Below are 13,560 nucleotides of genomic sequence, written 5' to 3' on the forward strand. Positions count from 1 at the left end.
TGAAAATTGTCACTTTATTTTAATGACATCTTCTGATAACAATTTTTTTTTGTCACTAATGTACTTAAGTGCCAATTTTTGCATGCAATGAGAATGTGTTTACTTTGAATCGGATCGTGTTAATCATAAAACACTATAATCAAGGTTATATTTTAATTTGAATTTTTCGATGTAATTCAAACTAGAAGCACAATGTAACGTTGATTTTGTTTTTTTGACTTGTATGTATTTTTATTTCTTATAACTTCATAATAATAGTAAGCAGACAACCAAGTTTGGAGTCGGGTTTGGGCAATCTAAACGTCGGGGCCGGTCCTAGTTATGATTTACAACTTTTGATTTTTTATTTATCAAAAAAATTCATATTTGTTAATTTTGCGCGAAACTTTTTCGATTCCTCTCGTCGAAACGGAACTCATAATACATAAAAGTTTGGCGCAAAACTAACAAACGTGAAAAACATTTGATTAAGGACAAAATTAAATAATTGTGGTCCATAACTTGTTGATTAGTGGAAACGGCCACACGGGATAATTTTGCGGGGTGGCGGGAGAAAGTAACGGGCAAGGTTTTAACGCTAAACATGATTAGCGCATTTTTTAAAAACGGTCATGTTTGGTTTACTTGTCAAAAAACCAAAGGGAATACTATTTCCGTCCACGATTCTCAGAACTATTTTTTTTCTTAGGCTTCGTTTTGTTTCGATGTACAATGTTTTATAATATAAAATATTTTTCATGTAAAATATTTTTTCAGAAAACAAACTTCAAAATTTTATTTTTCGGTGTTTGGTTGGCACTTGAAAAATATTTTCAGAAATCAACAAAATAGTATATAGAGGGGGGGGGGGGGGGGGGGGGGGGAGGTGGTGGGTTGTGGAGAGATCTAAAAATTATTGAAATTGAATGTGAGTAAGCACTAATGATCGAGAAAACTGAACAGTGAGAATTAATTGTAGTAAAAGGCAGCGGGTTCATTTCGGAAAACAACTTACGAACATTTAAGGATAGTCATTTTCATCCAATTAATGAAAGGTGTTTTACATGTAAAATATTATTTTCTCAATTTTTTACACAACCAAACACCGAAAAATAGGTAAAACATTTTACGGAAAAACATTTTACACCCAAACAAACGGAACCTAAATGTCTTGCAAATTACTATACTAGTTTAATTGGGAGTGGAAAATTCGTTCAACTCCACATGGTTCTTTAGCTCTTTTGGAAGCTTGCGTGCAGGAGCCATGGGTGGAAAACGTTTAGATGCCGAAGAAGCTAGCCCTCTTTGGAAATTCAGTAAGTATAGCGTTGTGGCCTTAAAGTATGATCTTGTGACCATAAGATCAAAGTTCGCGGCTCATAGTTAAAGTTTGTGGCAATGACGTTGAAATTCACGGCCAAAAGGATAAAGTCTGGGGCCATGACGTTGAAGTTCGCAGCCACCAGGACGAAAGTTTGCATCCATGACATTGAAATTTGCGGTGACAAGAATACAAGATTAAAGTTTGCGGTCACATTGTTGAAGTTTGCGGTCACAAGATAGAACCTTTGTAATCTGCCCATGGCTCAATTTGATCCGAAACGAGTTTCATTATGAGCTAAATTTTTTGATCCTCATGGCTCAATTTACAAAACTCAACGAGTAAATCATTCGTGCAAAAATCTATATCTATCGAATGTCAAAAACTCAAGTTATCGAAGAACATTGTTGTCTGAAAAAAAAGAAACCGAAAACTTGCTTTTGAAAATGCACTTCAAAGTAAATTTGATTTGATTGGGTAGTCACTCACGGATTTCTTAAGTAGATTCTTGTTGACTTGAACAATTTTCATTTGGATTCATGACTACAACAAAAAAAAAAAATCTTGTTGTATTATTCTAATGCTAGGAGCAAAATAAGAGGAATTCAATATATCTCGAAAAAGGTCCATGGCAAGCAACCTATTCGCATCAATTTTCCGCCAAAAAAGATAGTAGAGAAATAGTCTACCAGTTTAATCTTTCTTAGCTGATAATATGAGAACTCGTGACAACAATTCTTTTTTTTTTTTTTATCGCACCGTAGATAATATATGAGATCTTGTGGATAATAAATGGGTAACAGAACTAGTTGAATCGAAGTGATTTTTCAACACCTTCCTGTAAAATCCAGAAACCGCCACGGCTTGCGTGCATGTCATGGGTGTTTGCATGCAAAAGTCGAACGTTCTTCCAATTAATCAACATACTCATGAGTATAAGGGAGGTGACTCGAAAGTGGAGTAATTAGTGTAAAGCATGTCGGTTTAGGCATCAGCATATGTAGATTACTTTTTTCATTGCTTAAGATCGAGGCACCATCTGTAGATAGTTCCGGTTTTATCGATCGCGGCAAATTTCTGGAGAAGGTAGCTTGAAGCAAGCATTTGAATAAGTACCAGGTTTTACTTTCCGAAGCATGCACCGAAAGAAGAATAATTTTAGGAGTATTTGTTTATAAACACAGTCGTACGTAGGTGTCGTTCTGCTTAGTTAATGTATTGTGAGACAATGTGCAATTTATATACTTTTTTTGTTCCAATTTGTTGGTCCAACCTCAGGCTTTCAACTTTTTAAGGTTACCAAATGATTGCTATAAATTGTAATAGATTTCCAAAAATACCCTCCATCATTTTTGGAATTCAAGTTTGGCAGTAGACTTAAGGAAAAGTTTTGTCTGATTTGAAATCTTCTAGATAACTCTAGTCTCTAGGTCTAGGAGAAGGGCCTTAAAATACAATAAGTTTGTTTACACAGACAATTTGTGCACAGATTGTGCACATATTTTGTTGTGAGGTTCACCATAAGTTTCACACAAATGATCCAAATCGTATATTAAAAGTAAAATATTTTTTCAAGGGCCTTCCGCGGTAAATCAGCTCAATTTAATACCTATATGTGCTCGATTCAATCATCTAACATTTCATTATCCGAAAACCTAAATGAAAATTTTGATGATTGCATCGAGCACCGATAAGTATTAGATTGAGCTATTTTTTTAGTGGGCACTCTTGAAAAAAAAATTTACATTTAATGAACGACTCGAATTATTTATGTGGGATCTATGGTAGGCCCCACAACAAAATCTATACACAGATTCTGTGAGGTTAGCAGCGTTGTTAAAGTACTGTAGTTCCAAAAAAAAAAATGGCGTTACACTGGTCCAATAGTTGCTGCCCATCAACTTTAAAAGAAAAGGAGAAAGGGCATAAAAGGAAATTTGTATTTACATGTCTGTATAGAAAAATATACAGTATATATACTCTGCAGTAAAACGCGGGAGAGTGAATGCGGGTGGTGCCCACAACTTACCTACCCACTGAACCGACACCTCACATGCATGGATGAATCTTTCTTCCCAACTTTCCTGCCTCCCTCTGCAAATCTCTCAAAGAATAAAATAAAATACAACTTCTGCCTCTAGATTAAATAAATTCATCCAATAATGAACTTCAATTGTTTTCAGTTGTCCGGGCTAATTTTAAGCGCACATTAATTGATCCTATCGTCCACTCTCGGAGGGTAAGCTTCCATATTTTTGAGACGTGCATGTCTGAAAAAATTATGTAATGTTGAAGTACTGTTTTTCAAGTTTCAGTAAAGTGTTAATTATATCTTTCACTCTAAGAATAATGATTTCACAATAATACCTCATTGCTCCCAAATGTAATTGTACAGCCCTTCGAATAACTGTCTAAATTTAAAATAGTAGTAATCTTCTTCAATTGGATAACCAATATTTTGCCGTATAATAAAAGCCAACAATATTAGTCATATAGCGCTCCTGGTAGGCCCAGAATCCAGTTCATGCAACAATTTTCCATGCTTTGGTTTGGGCCACGGTGTTGTTTTTCTTAATTACTTGCTTTTTTCCACTCTGGGTCCCACACACCCTACCTTTTTTGCTTTACTGTTTACTTTTCTTTTCCAATTTACTCCGTATCTCTCTTTCTTTTTGTATTTTTAAAAACTACATTACCCATGTGTGCCGCAAATGTGGTTAAGTTGAGCTAGTTATATTTTAGATTGTATATTGTAAAATTTTGAATTATACTGAGAATATCGAAAGGTTTTTTTAAGTAATAGTAATGTGCAAAACAAATTTGCAGTTAGCTAGTGGGTGAATTTCTATTGGGACTCCGAAGAAGCTCATTTTCAAAGGTGATTTTTGAATTCTCCATTCTTTAATTTATCATTTTGTTAATGCATTTAAAAGAATCCATTTTAGAATTGGTTCTCAAGTAGATCAACATCCCCTCTATAAAAGATGAATCTATAATCTCGCTACACCTAGATACAACTCTAAGCGTTAAAGCTCCGTTCTGTTAAGATTCTTATTTTTTAAGTATTTATTTTCTGTTTTACGAGATATGTCATTTTCTCACAACACATTACTTTTAATTAAAAAAATAAGTACTTAATTATTTGAGAAATAAGTAAGTACTTATTTTAGTTAACGGAACACACCGGTTAACTATGCAAACAAAAGCGTATCTTGATTATGAATTCTTAATTCCTGATTGGTAGTTAACTACCAATAACGGCTCCACGGTGATCTTGTGTGGGTGCATACAGAGTTCCACAAAGCTTTATTTGTCCATAGGGATACTACTGTACAAGATAGATACTGAGGAGAAAATAGATATATATATATTTTTTTAGCACAATCAATTCATTTCAATAACAAAGCCCGAAGGCAATACAGATTTCATCAAAAAAATACAAGAATGAGCCAAAACTATCCAGACTTCGACACAGGCACGCCTTGTAGAAACAAGACCGGCGAAATCGTCAGATGAAAACCAATCTAGGCCGGTCTAGATACTAAAGAATCCCAAACGGACCGGACCCCAACTCAAATCTTGGGGAAACCTAGACCGGTAACAGACCGGACTAGGCCGGTAAACAGGCCGGACTGAAACCAGCCGGAAAAGAACGAAACAAACAAAAAAATCCCAAGCCCAACCGCACATCTTATTAACTCACTAAAGGCCCAAGAAGACCAGATCTGAAGACGCCGGGCAGGAGACAAGCCAAGGGAGCCACCAAAAGCCGGCCACGCCGGCGCGGGGTCCTCGCCGTACTACAAGACCGCCGCCCCAAAGCTAGGGCTTGGAGGCACAGACGGTGAGAGGAGAGAGAAGTGAGGAGGGACGAGGGGGAAGAGTAGAATGGGGGAGGAGGCGGCGGCCTCCCCCGCCGTCCTACATCATTTTTGGTTGAATGAATCAGAACCTAGACCGTATTGTAGTGCTCCTAGGAGAAAATAGATTGATGTGTGTATTTTGACAACAATGATTTTCTCCTTAGCATACACGACTATAAGAATATTGATGTGTGAGTTGGGGAGTACCGGTGCCGGTGGTTGGTGGGGGGTGGAGGACCTGGAGGTGGTACTGGACCAATACACCCTGGCGGTTTCACTCTAATCTTTGTCTCATGATGCGCATGCACCATTTACTTTATCTTTTTCCTTTTTGGATCCGCCACCGTTTTAGTTTATTGAGTTCATAATACACTACGCAACGCTCAGTCTGAATGACATGAATGTTGAAGAGGAATGAGAATGTGACATCATACTTTCATGATTCTGACGTTTGAAAAGAATGACTATAGAAATATGATGCCATACTTTCAAGATTTCCACATTTGGGAGACAAAAATAGGACAGTGATTTCTAATGAAACATCCAACCAAAAATCACATTACCAGATTGAGTGAGAATCTTATCCCTCCAATCTTTAGATTCTTGGCTCAACCAATGCAAAAGGAAATGCTGACTTCGGTAAATTTCCAAAATAATTGATTCCAAAATAAGATTACTAAATTAATCCAAATACCGGAACGAAATTACTTCAGGTGGTACTGTATTCCAAGAAATTTACTTCCTACTAATCATATTCTTATTCCTACTCAATAAAATTCTCGAAAATTTGATTCCTAATAATCCTATTCATACTCCTACTGAAAATTTCGATCATCAAAACATAGTCCAACTGTAAAAATTTAATTTGAGTAGGAGTTGATAATCAAGATAGATTTTTCTTACCTTTCATTTTCTAAATCATGCTGACCATCTATATTTTAAGTAATAACGAGCATTATCCAAAATTACAAATGATTTTTGACCAATATTCCAAATTTTTTTTCATGGACGATCTACTTAGGGAACTTTGTAAACTAAACTGTTTAGCTAATGAACATGAAATTTTGGTCAAATTTACCGAGTGCACTAATCACCATACCCGGTAATGCATTTTTGGAGGACTACTTTCCCGGTGGATGTAGGAGTAATTTCGTAAAAGTATTTACTTCAAGATCCTAATTGAGATTTTAAAACCTCGTCGATTTATTAACTGAGAAATTATTAATTATTTTTAGAGCACAGTCTTGTGGTGCTTAAAAGGCCTCCTCCAACATAGATTCACGCAGGATCCAAGACTTCTCGTTTTGGCTCAATAAGTTAAGTGATTTTTTGTTGTTGTCTTTATTCAATTTTTTTCACACTTATTTGTTTTGTGTTAAAACTTTTGTGACTTACTGATTCTTCTCTACGAGAGAAGAATCGGAAAAGTAAAAAATTATGATTGAAACTCATAATTTTTCGAATAAAAACAAAAATAAGCCAAAAAGACACTAGTATTTTTGACTTAATGTATTCAAAAAATTGTGAGTTTTGATCATAATTTTTTTTACTTTTTCGATTCCTCTCGACGAAACAAATTAACAAGTCACAAAAATTTGATGCGAATTTTTTAAAATAAAGAAAAAAAATGTCAGTTTAACTTATTGAGCCAAAACAAGCCTTAAAATATGAGTTTCACCTCAAATGTGTGATGGTGATGCCTGGAGTGCGAGGAGCACCAAATAATCACACTTATTAAAACTTCTTGCTCTAAGAGCATCCACATTGTAATAAGCAAATTAATATAGATAAGTAAATTTAACAACAATGTTAAAAAAATACCTCACATTGTAATAAGCAAAATTACAAGTCTTTTAACAAATAATCAAATTCCACTCATTCCATAACTGAACTTAACAATTTTTACCAATAACCAAAACTCAATAACCAAACCCAATAACCAAACTTAAAACTAAAAAACACCCCACATTAAAATCATCTCATCGAAACGAATAATTTGGTTTGGTCGGGGGCGTGATTAGAACCTGTTTGCAATTAAACATAGGTGCATTGCGTATTGTGGGGTTTTTTTTTATAGGGATGCAAAAATAACCAATGTGGAAGTAAGCTTGTTAAGTTTGATTATAAACTAAATGAATAATCAAATACTGACGTGACACATTTTGATTATTGATTTTGATTATTGCCATTGCGGATGCTCTAAGCTCGTACTACTCCACTATTATTATCCGTAAGCAACGGCGAGATTCAAGGGATGCACGTTTCCGACGTCCGACAGTTAATTCCTTCACCTTCACTCTTTCCCCCAAAAAGAAAAGAAAAGAAAAGACTAATCAGTAGCAGTAGTATGAACATGAACGTGGGTTAGTTATTACGCGGTAACGCGTCAAACCCTCCCTCCAAAGTATGAGCTCACTGCCAGCTAACACCCACAACCCCTTTGGATTCCCATAATTTTTTTTTTACTAATTTAACCCTCACCGCTCAACATTCATATATACCCATAAATGTGTATATATTATGCAGAGATGTAGACTCATGTCGACTGTGAACTAGTCAACAGGGAGAGATACAGTTTAGACATACATATAGAGAGAGAGAGAGAGAGAGAGGGAGGGAGTGTATTTTTTCTTCTCATCGTTCTTTCCATTTTTGTGGAATAGAGAAACTTGTCCTCGGTACGTTCCCATTTCTCCTCTCATTTTGTTTTCTTTTTTCGTTTTGGATCTGGTGATGATTTTGCCCTGCTTTTTGTACTTGTCAGTCTTTTGAAATCTATCCAAGAATCCAAGCATTCCCATGCGGGTTTTTTTTTCTTTTTCGGTCAAACGAATTTTTTTTCCCATGTGGGTTTGCTTGTGTATGCATAATGCCTTCTTTCTTATGTGAAAACATGCTTGCTCGACAATGGGTATCGCCTAGTTACTCGTTTGGAGATCTGGATTTTCCATTTTTGAATTTTGGTTCTAGGTGTCCCGTGTCCACTATGGGTACAGTCTCATTTTTGGTTTGTGCATATGCAAAAGATTTGGCCTTTTGGGATCAATTCCTCTCCATGCTCCATCTCTCCCTACTCTCTTCTCCTTAATGGCTCCCATTCTTGAGAATGCGAGTTCAACAAGATGTACAGTTCCGATTCTCGGTGTCAGCTCGGGAGTGTGAGCCATAAGGAGAGTATGGAGAGCTGGGATACGGAGAGGAATTGATTCCTTGGCTTTTTCTCTCGCTGCTGCGACAATGGGGAAAGCACTCTTACTACATTTACCTATCTGGGTTTGGTTCTGTTTATCAAAGGCCATTTGCATTTAGAGAAGTTAATTTTGCTTTTGAAGATCTGGTCTTGCTATACTTGCGTCTGGGTTTTTTAATGTCTTGTGTGGATGTGTTCTCATTTTGTCTTTAGATTCAAGAGCTTTGGTGTTACTTCTGCTGCTTCAAATGGGAAGGACAGTTTTACTCCGTTCAATCTTTGTTGCTCTTGCTCTCTTTAGTGTTTGTATGGTAAAAGCGGAAGATCCTTATTTCTTCTACACATGGACTGTCACTTACGGAACAGCTTCACCTCTGGGTGTTCCTCAACAGGTCGGCTTCGTGACGAACTTCTTCTTCAATTCCCTGATGAATTGTCATGATATAGTTATGCTCCTCAAGTAGTTACGTAATGAAAAATGCTAGTAACAACCCAATGGGCTGTGTCAAAAGGCAAGGGAAAAACAAAAAAATACAATTTTCTATTTGTAAAAAGAACCTCGAAAAGTGTTTAAAATGAATTAAAAATTGTGTTTTTTTTCCTGTATTCTTCTTGATTTATTGACAACTCAGTGGGCTGTCAATAGCATAGCTGTTACATAATTTCTGAAGTTGTAGTCTTTAATGTTTGAAGGTCATCCTTATAAATGGGCAATTCCCTGGACCTAGACTAGATGCTGTCACTAACAACAACCTTATCATCAATGTCATCAATAATCTGGATGACCCTTTTCTCTTGACATGGTAAGTCCCTCTCACTTTGCAAGTCCATCTTTTGTTTTAGGCTGCATTTTCTTTAAGTTTCATTATGGTATTCATATGGTTGATTAACTGATAGAATTCCCTTTTTCATATTTGAACTTGGAACTCATAAGCACTTGTTACATATTTTCCTAACTGAATCCATTATCTGTTATACTTCTACCCCTAAGCTTACAAAGTTGGCACAAACTTACAACTTCCATACTTTTCCCAGCTGTTTCATAAGTCATTCCAACTATTTGCTTGTTCTGATATGCACAAATTGCAAAATGGCAAATGATTTGTTGACAAGGGCAAAACAGCAGCATTATCTGGGATTTGTTGGTGACCATGGGAATATTAACGGCCTCCACGAGTGTAATGTTTTTGATGATCTGAAAGTTTAGAAACCAAACCTTGACAGAATTATAGTGGAACAAATTTACAATAATTGATGATAAATTTGGGAAAAAATAGATTAAGGTTATAAACCGGTGGTGAATAGTAAAGAAAAGCCACAAAATATAGTTGGCATGAAAATTCAACCTAAGTTTCTATCTTTCACCATTATGTCCTTGAATTTGGGATGAGCGTACCATTAAGTTGCTGAATATGCTGCTTTAAAAATGTAAAACAATAGGAATATCCTAATTTGTGAGAAAAATGATAGTGCTAAACATTACTTAGCTAATTTAATGTACTTTTTGATCCATTAATTCCTGTTCATGTCGGTGGCATTTAGAATCTTACAATAGTACTCGTGCATTTCTAGGAATGGAATCAAGCAGAGGAAGAACTCGTGGCAAGATGGTGTGTTAGGGACTAATTGCCCTATCCCTCCTAACTCGAACTACACTTACAAGTTCCAAACTAAAGATCAGATTGGAACCTACTCATACTTTCCATCAACTCTAATGCACAAAGCTGCTGGAGGGTTTGGAGGACTAAATGTATATGCAAGATCTGTTATCCCTGTACCATACCCGAAGCCTGCTCAGGATTTTACTCTTCTTATTGGTGATTGGTTTAAGACCAGCCATAAGGTGAGGAATATCTATAGTTGATGCGTATATAGGATGAACTTTTGCATCTTTTAGTTCACATGGCCACTTTTTATCTGGTCTAGTTTGTTGTTCTTGCGTTTGTGAAACTTTACGATGGAGCTAGTTAAATGACCTTAATCCCAATCTGGTATTGCGCTATCATTGATGTTGTCTCAGAAAGCCGCTATTGTCTGCTTTACAATTCATAGCGTACACTTATTCCTTTTTAGAATCCAGTTGTGAATGGTTATACGTGCTCCAAATGTGTACTTGGTATTTATCCTATAAATAATCACGATGCCAGAGATCCATCATCTTTTACAATATTAGTCAAGTCCACTAATATTTGGTTCTAGATATAACCATAATATTGATGCTCGGATGGATTAGCATGTAGTATTCATCATTTATCAATAACATGTCTGGAAATTGGCAGGTATTGCAGCAGCAATATTTGGACTTGGGCAAATCTCTTCCCTTTCCTGATGGCATCCTTATAAATGGGCAGACTCAATCTACCTTCAGCGGTGATCCAGGTCAGCCCATCACCTGCCTTTTGTTGTCCGAAATCCAAATGGTGTTTTAATTATAGAACAATTATTTGATCATGTAGAACTTCATTTTATTTAAAAATGTTCATTTTCTTTTGCTTTGCAGGAACCACCTACATGTTCAGAATTTCAAACGTGGGCTTGTCAACCTCTTTTAATTTTAGGATTCAGGGCCACAAAATGAAGCTGGTTGAAGTGGAGGGATCTAATGTTGTTCAGAACATGTATGATTCTCTTGACGTGCATGTTGGCCAATCAATGTCTGTTCTAGTGACTTTGGATCAGCCTCCGAAGGACTACTATGTTGTTGCATCTACAAGGTTTACACAGAGTATTCTCACGGCTACATCTGTCCTACACTATACAAACTCCCAGTCTGCAGTTTCAGGACCTTTGCCTGCTGGTCCGACTAGCGAAATAGACTGGTCTATGCAGCAAGCCAGATCTCTCAGGTATGTATGAGCAAAATACAAAATGTGGTCCTAAGAGAGTAGTCCAGTTGCTACTCTCTTTTGAAGGAAAGTGCACACCTGAGATTTAGACTTGTTCGACAGTTGCGAACTGCAGATTATATCTGATTGCCGCTTTTGAAGTTAAAAACTCATCGTAATTTGAAATAAGAAAATCGAACCTATAACAACCTTTGAAGCGCACACACCTTGGCGGAGGTCATGCTGCCCAACACGTGGTGGAAACCTACACCATCCGAATATGTGTTTGGATCAGTCCCACTCTCAAACCAGGGGTGTCCTATTTTTTTGTTCCAATGTTTTTCATTTGTGGATATTCCATGGTACTAGTTTTGACAGATCTATATGGAGAAAAGCTGGACTCCAATAGCATTGATATGCAAAAATATAGTTGCTGATTGTATTTTTCACCAGAACAAAAACACTATACAATCTCTTATTGTAGCTTCCATTAGAACAATGTAGCCTTGACAAGCCAAAAAGAATCAGGAAAAATGTATCCCATGGTTACTCTATTGTTGCTGCAGTTTACCAACTAAACTGATGTTTTATGCATGTAAACTAATTCTTCTCTCCTGTCTCTCTTGAAGGTGGAACTTGACAGCAAATGCAGCCCGTCCAAATCCGCAAGGGTCATTTCATTACGGAAAGATCACCACAACGAGGACCTTTGTATTTGCCAACTCAGCACCTCTTATCAATGGCAATCTGCGATATGCTGTTAACAGGATCTCCTATATTGATTCTGATACCCCTCTCAAGCTTGCCGATTATTTCAACATCTCCGGAGTCTTTGATATGAATTCGATCCAAAGTGTTCCCTCTGAAGGCCCTGCATCCCTAGCTACATCCGTTGTACCTGTCTCTCTCCATGATTTCATTGAAGTTGTTTTCCAAAACAACGAAAACGCAATCCAATCGTGGCATCTTGACGGTTATGATTTCTGGGTTGTTGGGTGAGTTACTAGTCTTTGCTTGTCAGTCATGATTTTGGCGGAAAACCAGTTGTACAAAACAACAGAAATAAGTGGAGAATCACATTCATTTTACGTCACTATATTTAATTTGCTGATTAATTGGCCTTTCCAGATATGGTTCCGGACAGTGGTCAGATGCCAGTAGGAAAACATACAATCTAGTCGATGCTCTTACGAGACACACTGCTCAGGTAACCTAATTATTTGCCCATCAAAACGGGTTATCTTCAGTGTTTTGGTCCATGTCCTGATTTTCCCATTCATATCACCTCATATTGATCCGATTAAGTTTGTTACGCAGGTGTATCCTAATTCTTGGACCACCATATTGGTCTCTCTGGACAACCAAGGCATGTGGAATATGAGGTCTGCAATATGGGAAAGGCGGTACTTAGGGCAGCAATTCTATCTCAGAGTGTTCACCCCAATTCACAACCTTGCAAATGAATATGACATTCCTTCTAATGTCCTTCTTTGTGGCCAAGCCGTTGGACACCACCCATGATTTACTTGATCATATGTACCCAGCATTCTGTTTTTTCGGTCATGAGGGTTTGACTGCAGAGAAGACATGTTTTCTATACATTCAGGCGGCTTGGTTTGTAAAATTGCGAAAATTGTAGGCTGATCATTTAGTTTTTGGCTAAGCTAGCTATAGGTCAATATTATTTTTATGGAATGATTATGAGATCATTTTCAAGGATTTATATTGGAAAATTAATTTAATTGATGGCTTCTTATTCAGTTGTATGGCTACGTTTTTATTGTGTGTTTAAATAATTGTTGCGTCCATTGAAAACCTGTAAAGTTTTGCAAAAGCAGGTCAGAAAGAGATCCAGAATCTAGCCTCAAGGGAGATGGCACCTTTAACAGGTTTCCCTACAAATAAGCTGTTGGAGTCCTGGCTCTGGTATTAATGTGAGGCGATCGAAGAAGGTTTTTGTTTTTCTATTTTTGTTGGGTTCAACAGCAAACGGTGTCCGGACTAGCGTATGAGCACCTCGACTAACTCCCTCCGTGGTTGGGTGAAATCAAAAGGTGTTTTATGCCTCTTCATAGCTGGCATTTTAATTAGTAGCTGAGCTTCCAACCCAATAATCTAGTACTCCTACAACTTAAAATGAGTGGTTGAAGATTCTGGATTCCAAGTTGATGAACATGTGCACCTTTTGCCAACAACGACAAAAAATCAGGAGCTGGAACTTTAATGAGTTGGTTAGTTAAATTAAATGGGTACAGGGTACCAGCTGAAGCTGCTGAACATAGTTTATGCCTTTATGGTGAACTCTAGCGCTACTACGGGAAAAAAAACAAGGGCTTAATTGTGCAATAGGTGTGGAAAAAAGGAATATAAGGAATAAGGTAA

The 13,560-nt window shown here is 36.9% G+C and overlaps 1 protein-coding gene across 1 annotated transcript; it reads left to right on the top strand.

Annotated features, from left to right (window-relative positions):
• The first annotated feature begins 7,604 nt into the window (after positions 1-7,604).
• Positions 7,605-12,938, top strand: LOC131336606 (L-ascorbate oxidase homolog). The gene is made up of 9 exons (XM_058372515.1): positions 7,605-7,841; positions 8,567-8,745; positions 9,047-9,156; positions 9,926-10,196; positions 10,633-10,732; positions 10,854-11,199; positions 11,808-12,173; positions 12,307-12,385; positions 12,496-12,938. Exons 2-9 carry the CDS (start codon positions 8,602-8,604, stop codon positions 12,697-12,699), a joined length of 1,620 nt encoding a protein of 539 aa, XP_058228498.1. The 5' UTR covers positions 7,605-7,841; positions 8,567-8,601; the 3' UTR covers positions 12,700-12,938.
• The last annotated feature ends 622 nt before the right edge of the window (positions 12,939-13,560 follow it).

The sequence above is a fragment of the Rhododendron vialii genome, chromosome 8a (assembly GCF_030253575.1).
Source record: "Rhododendron vialii isolate Sample 1 chromosome 8a, ASM3025357v1".
Classification (NCBI taxonomy): domain Eukaryota; kingdom Viridiplantae; phylum Streptophyta; class Magnoliopsida; order Ericales; family Ericaceae; genus Rhododendron; species Rhododendron vialii.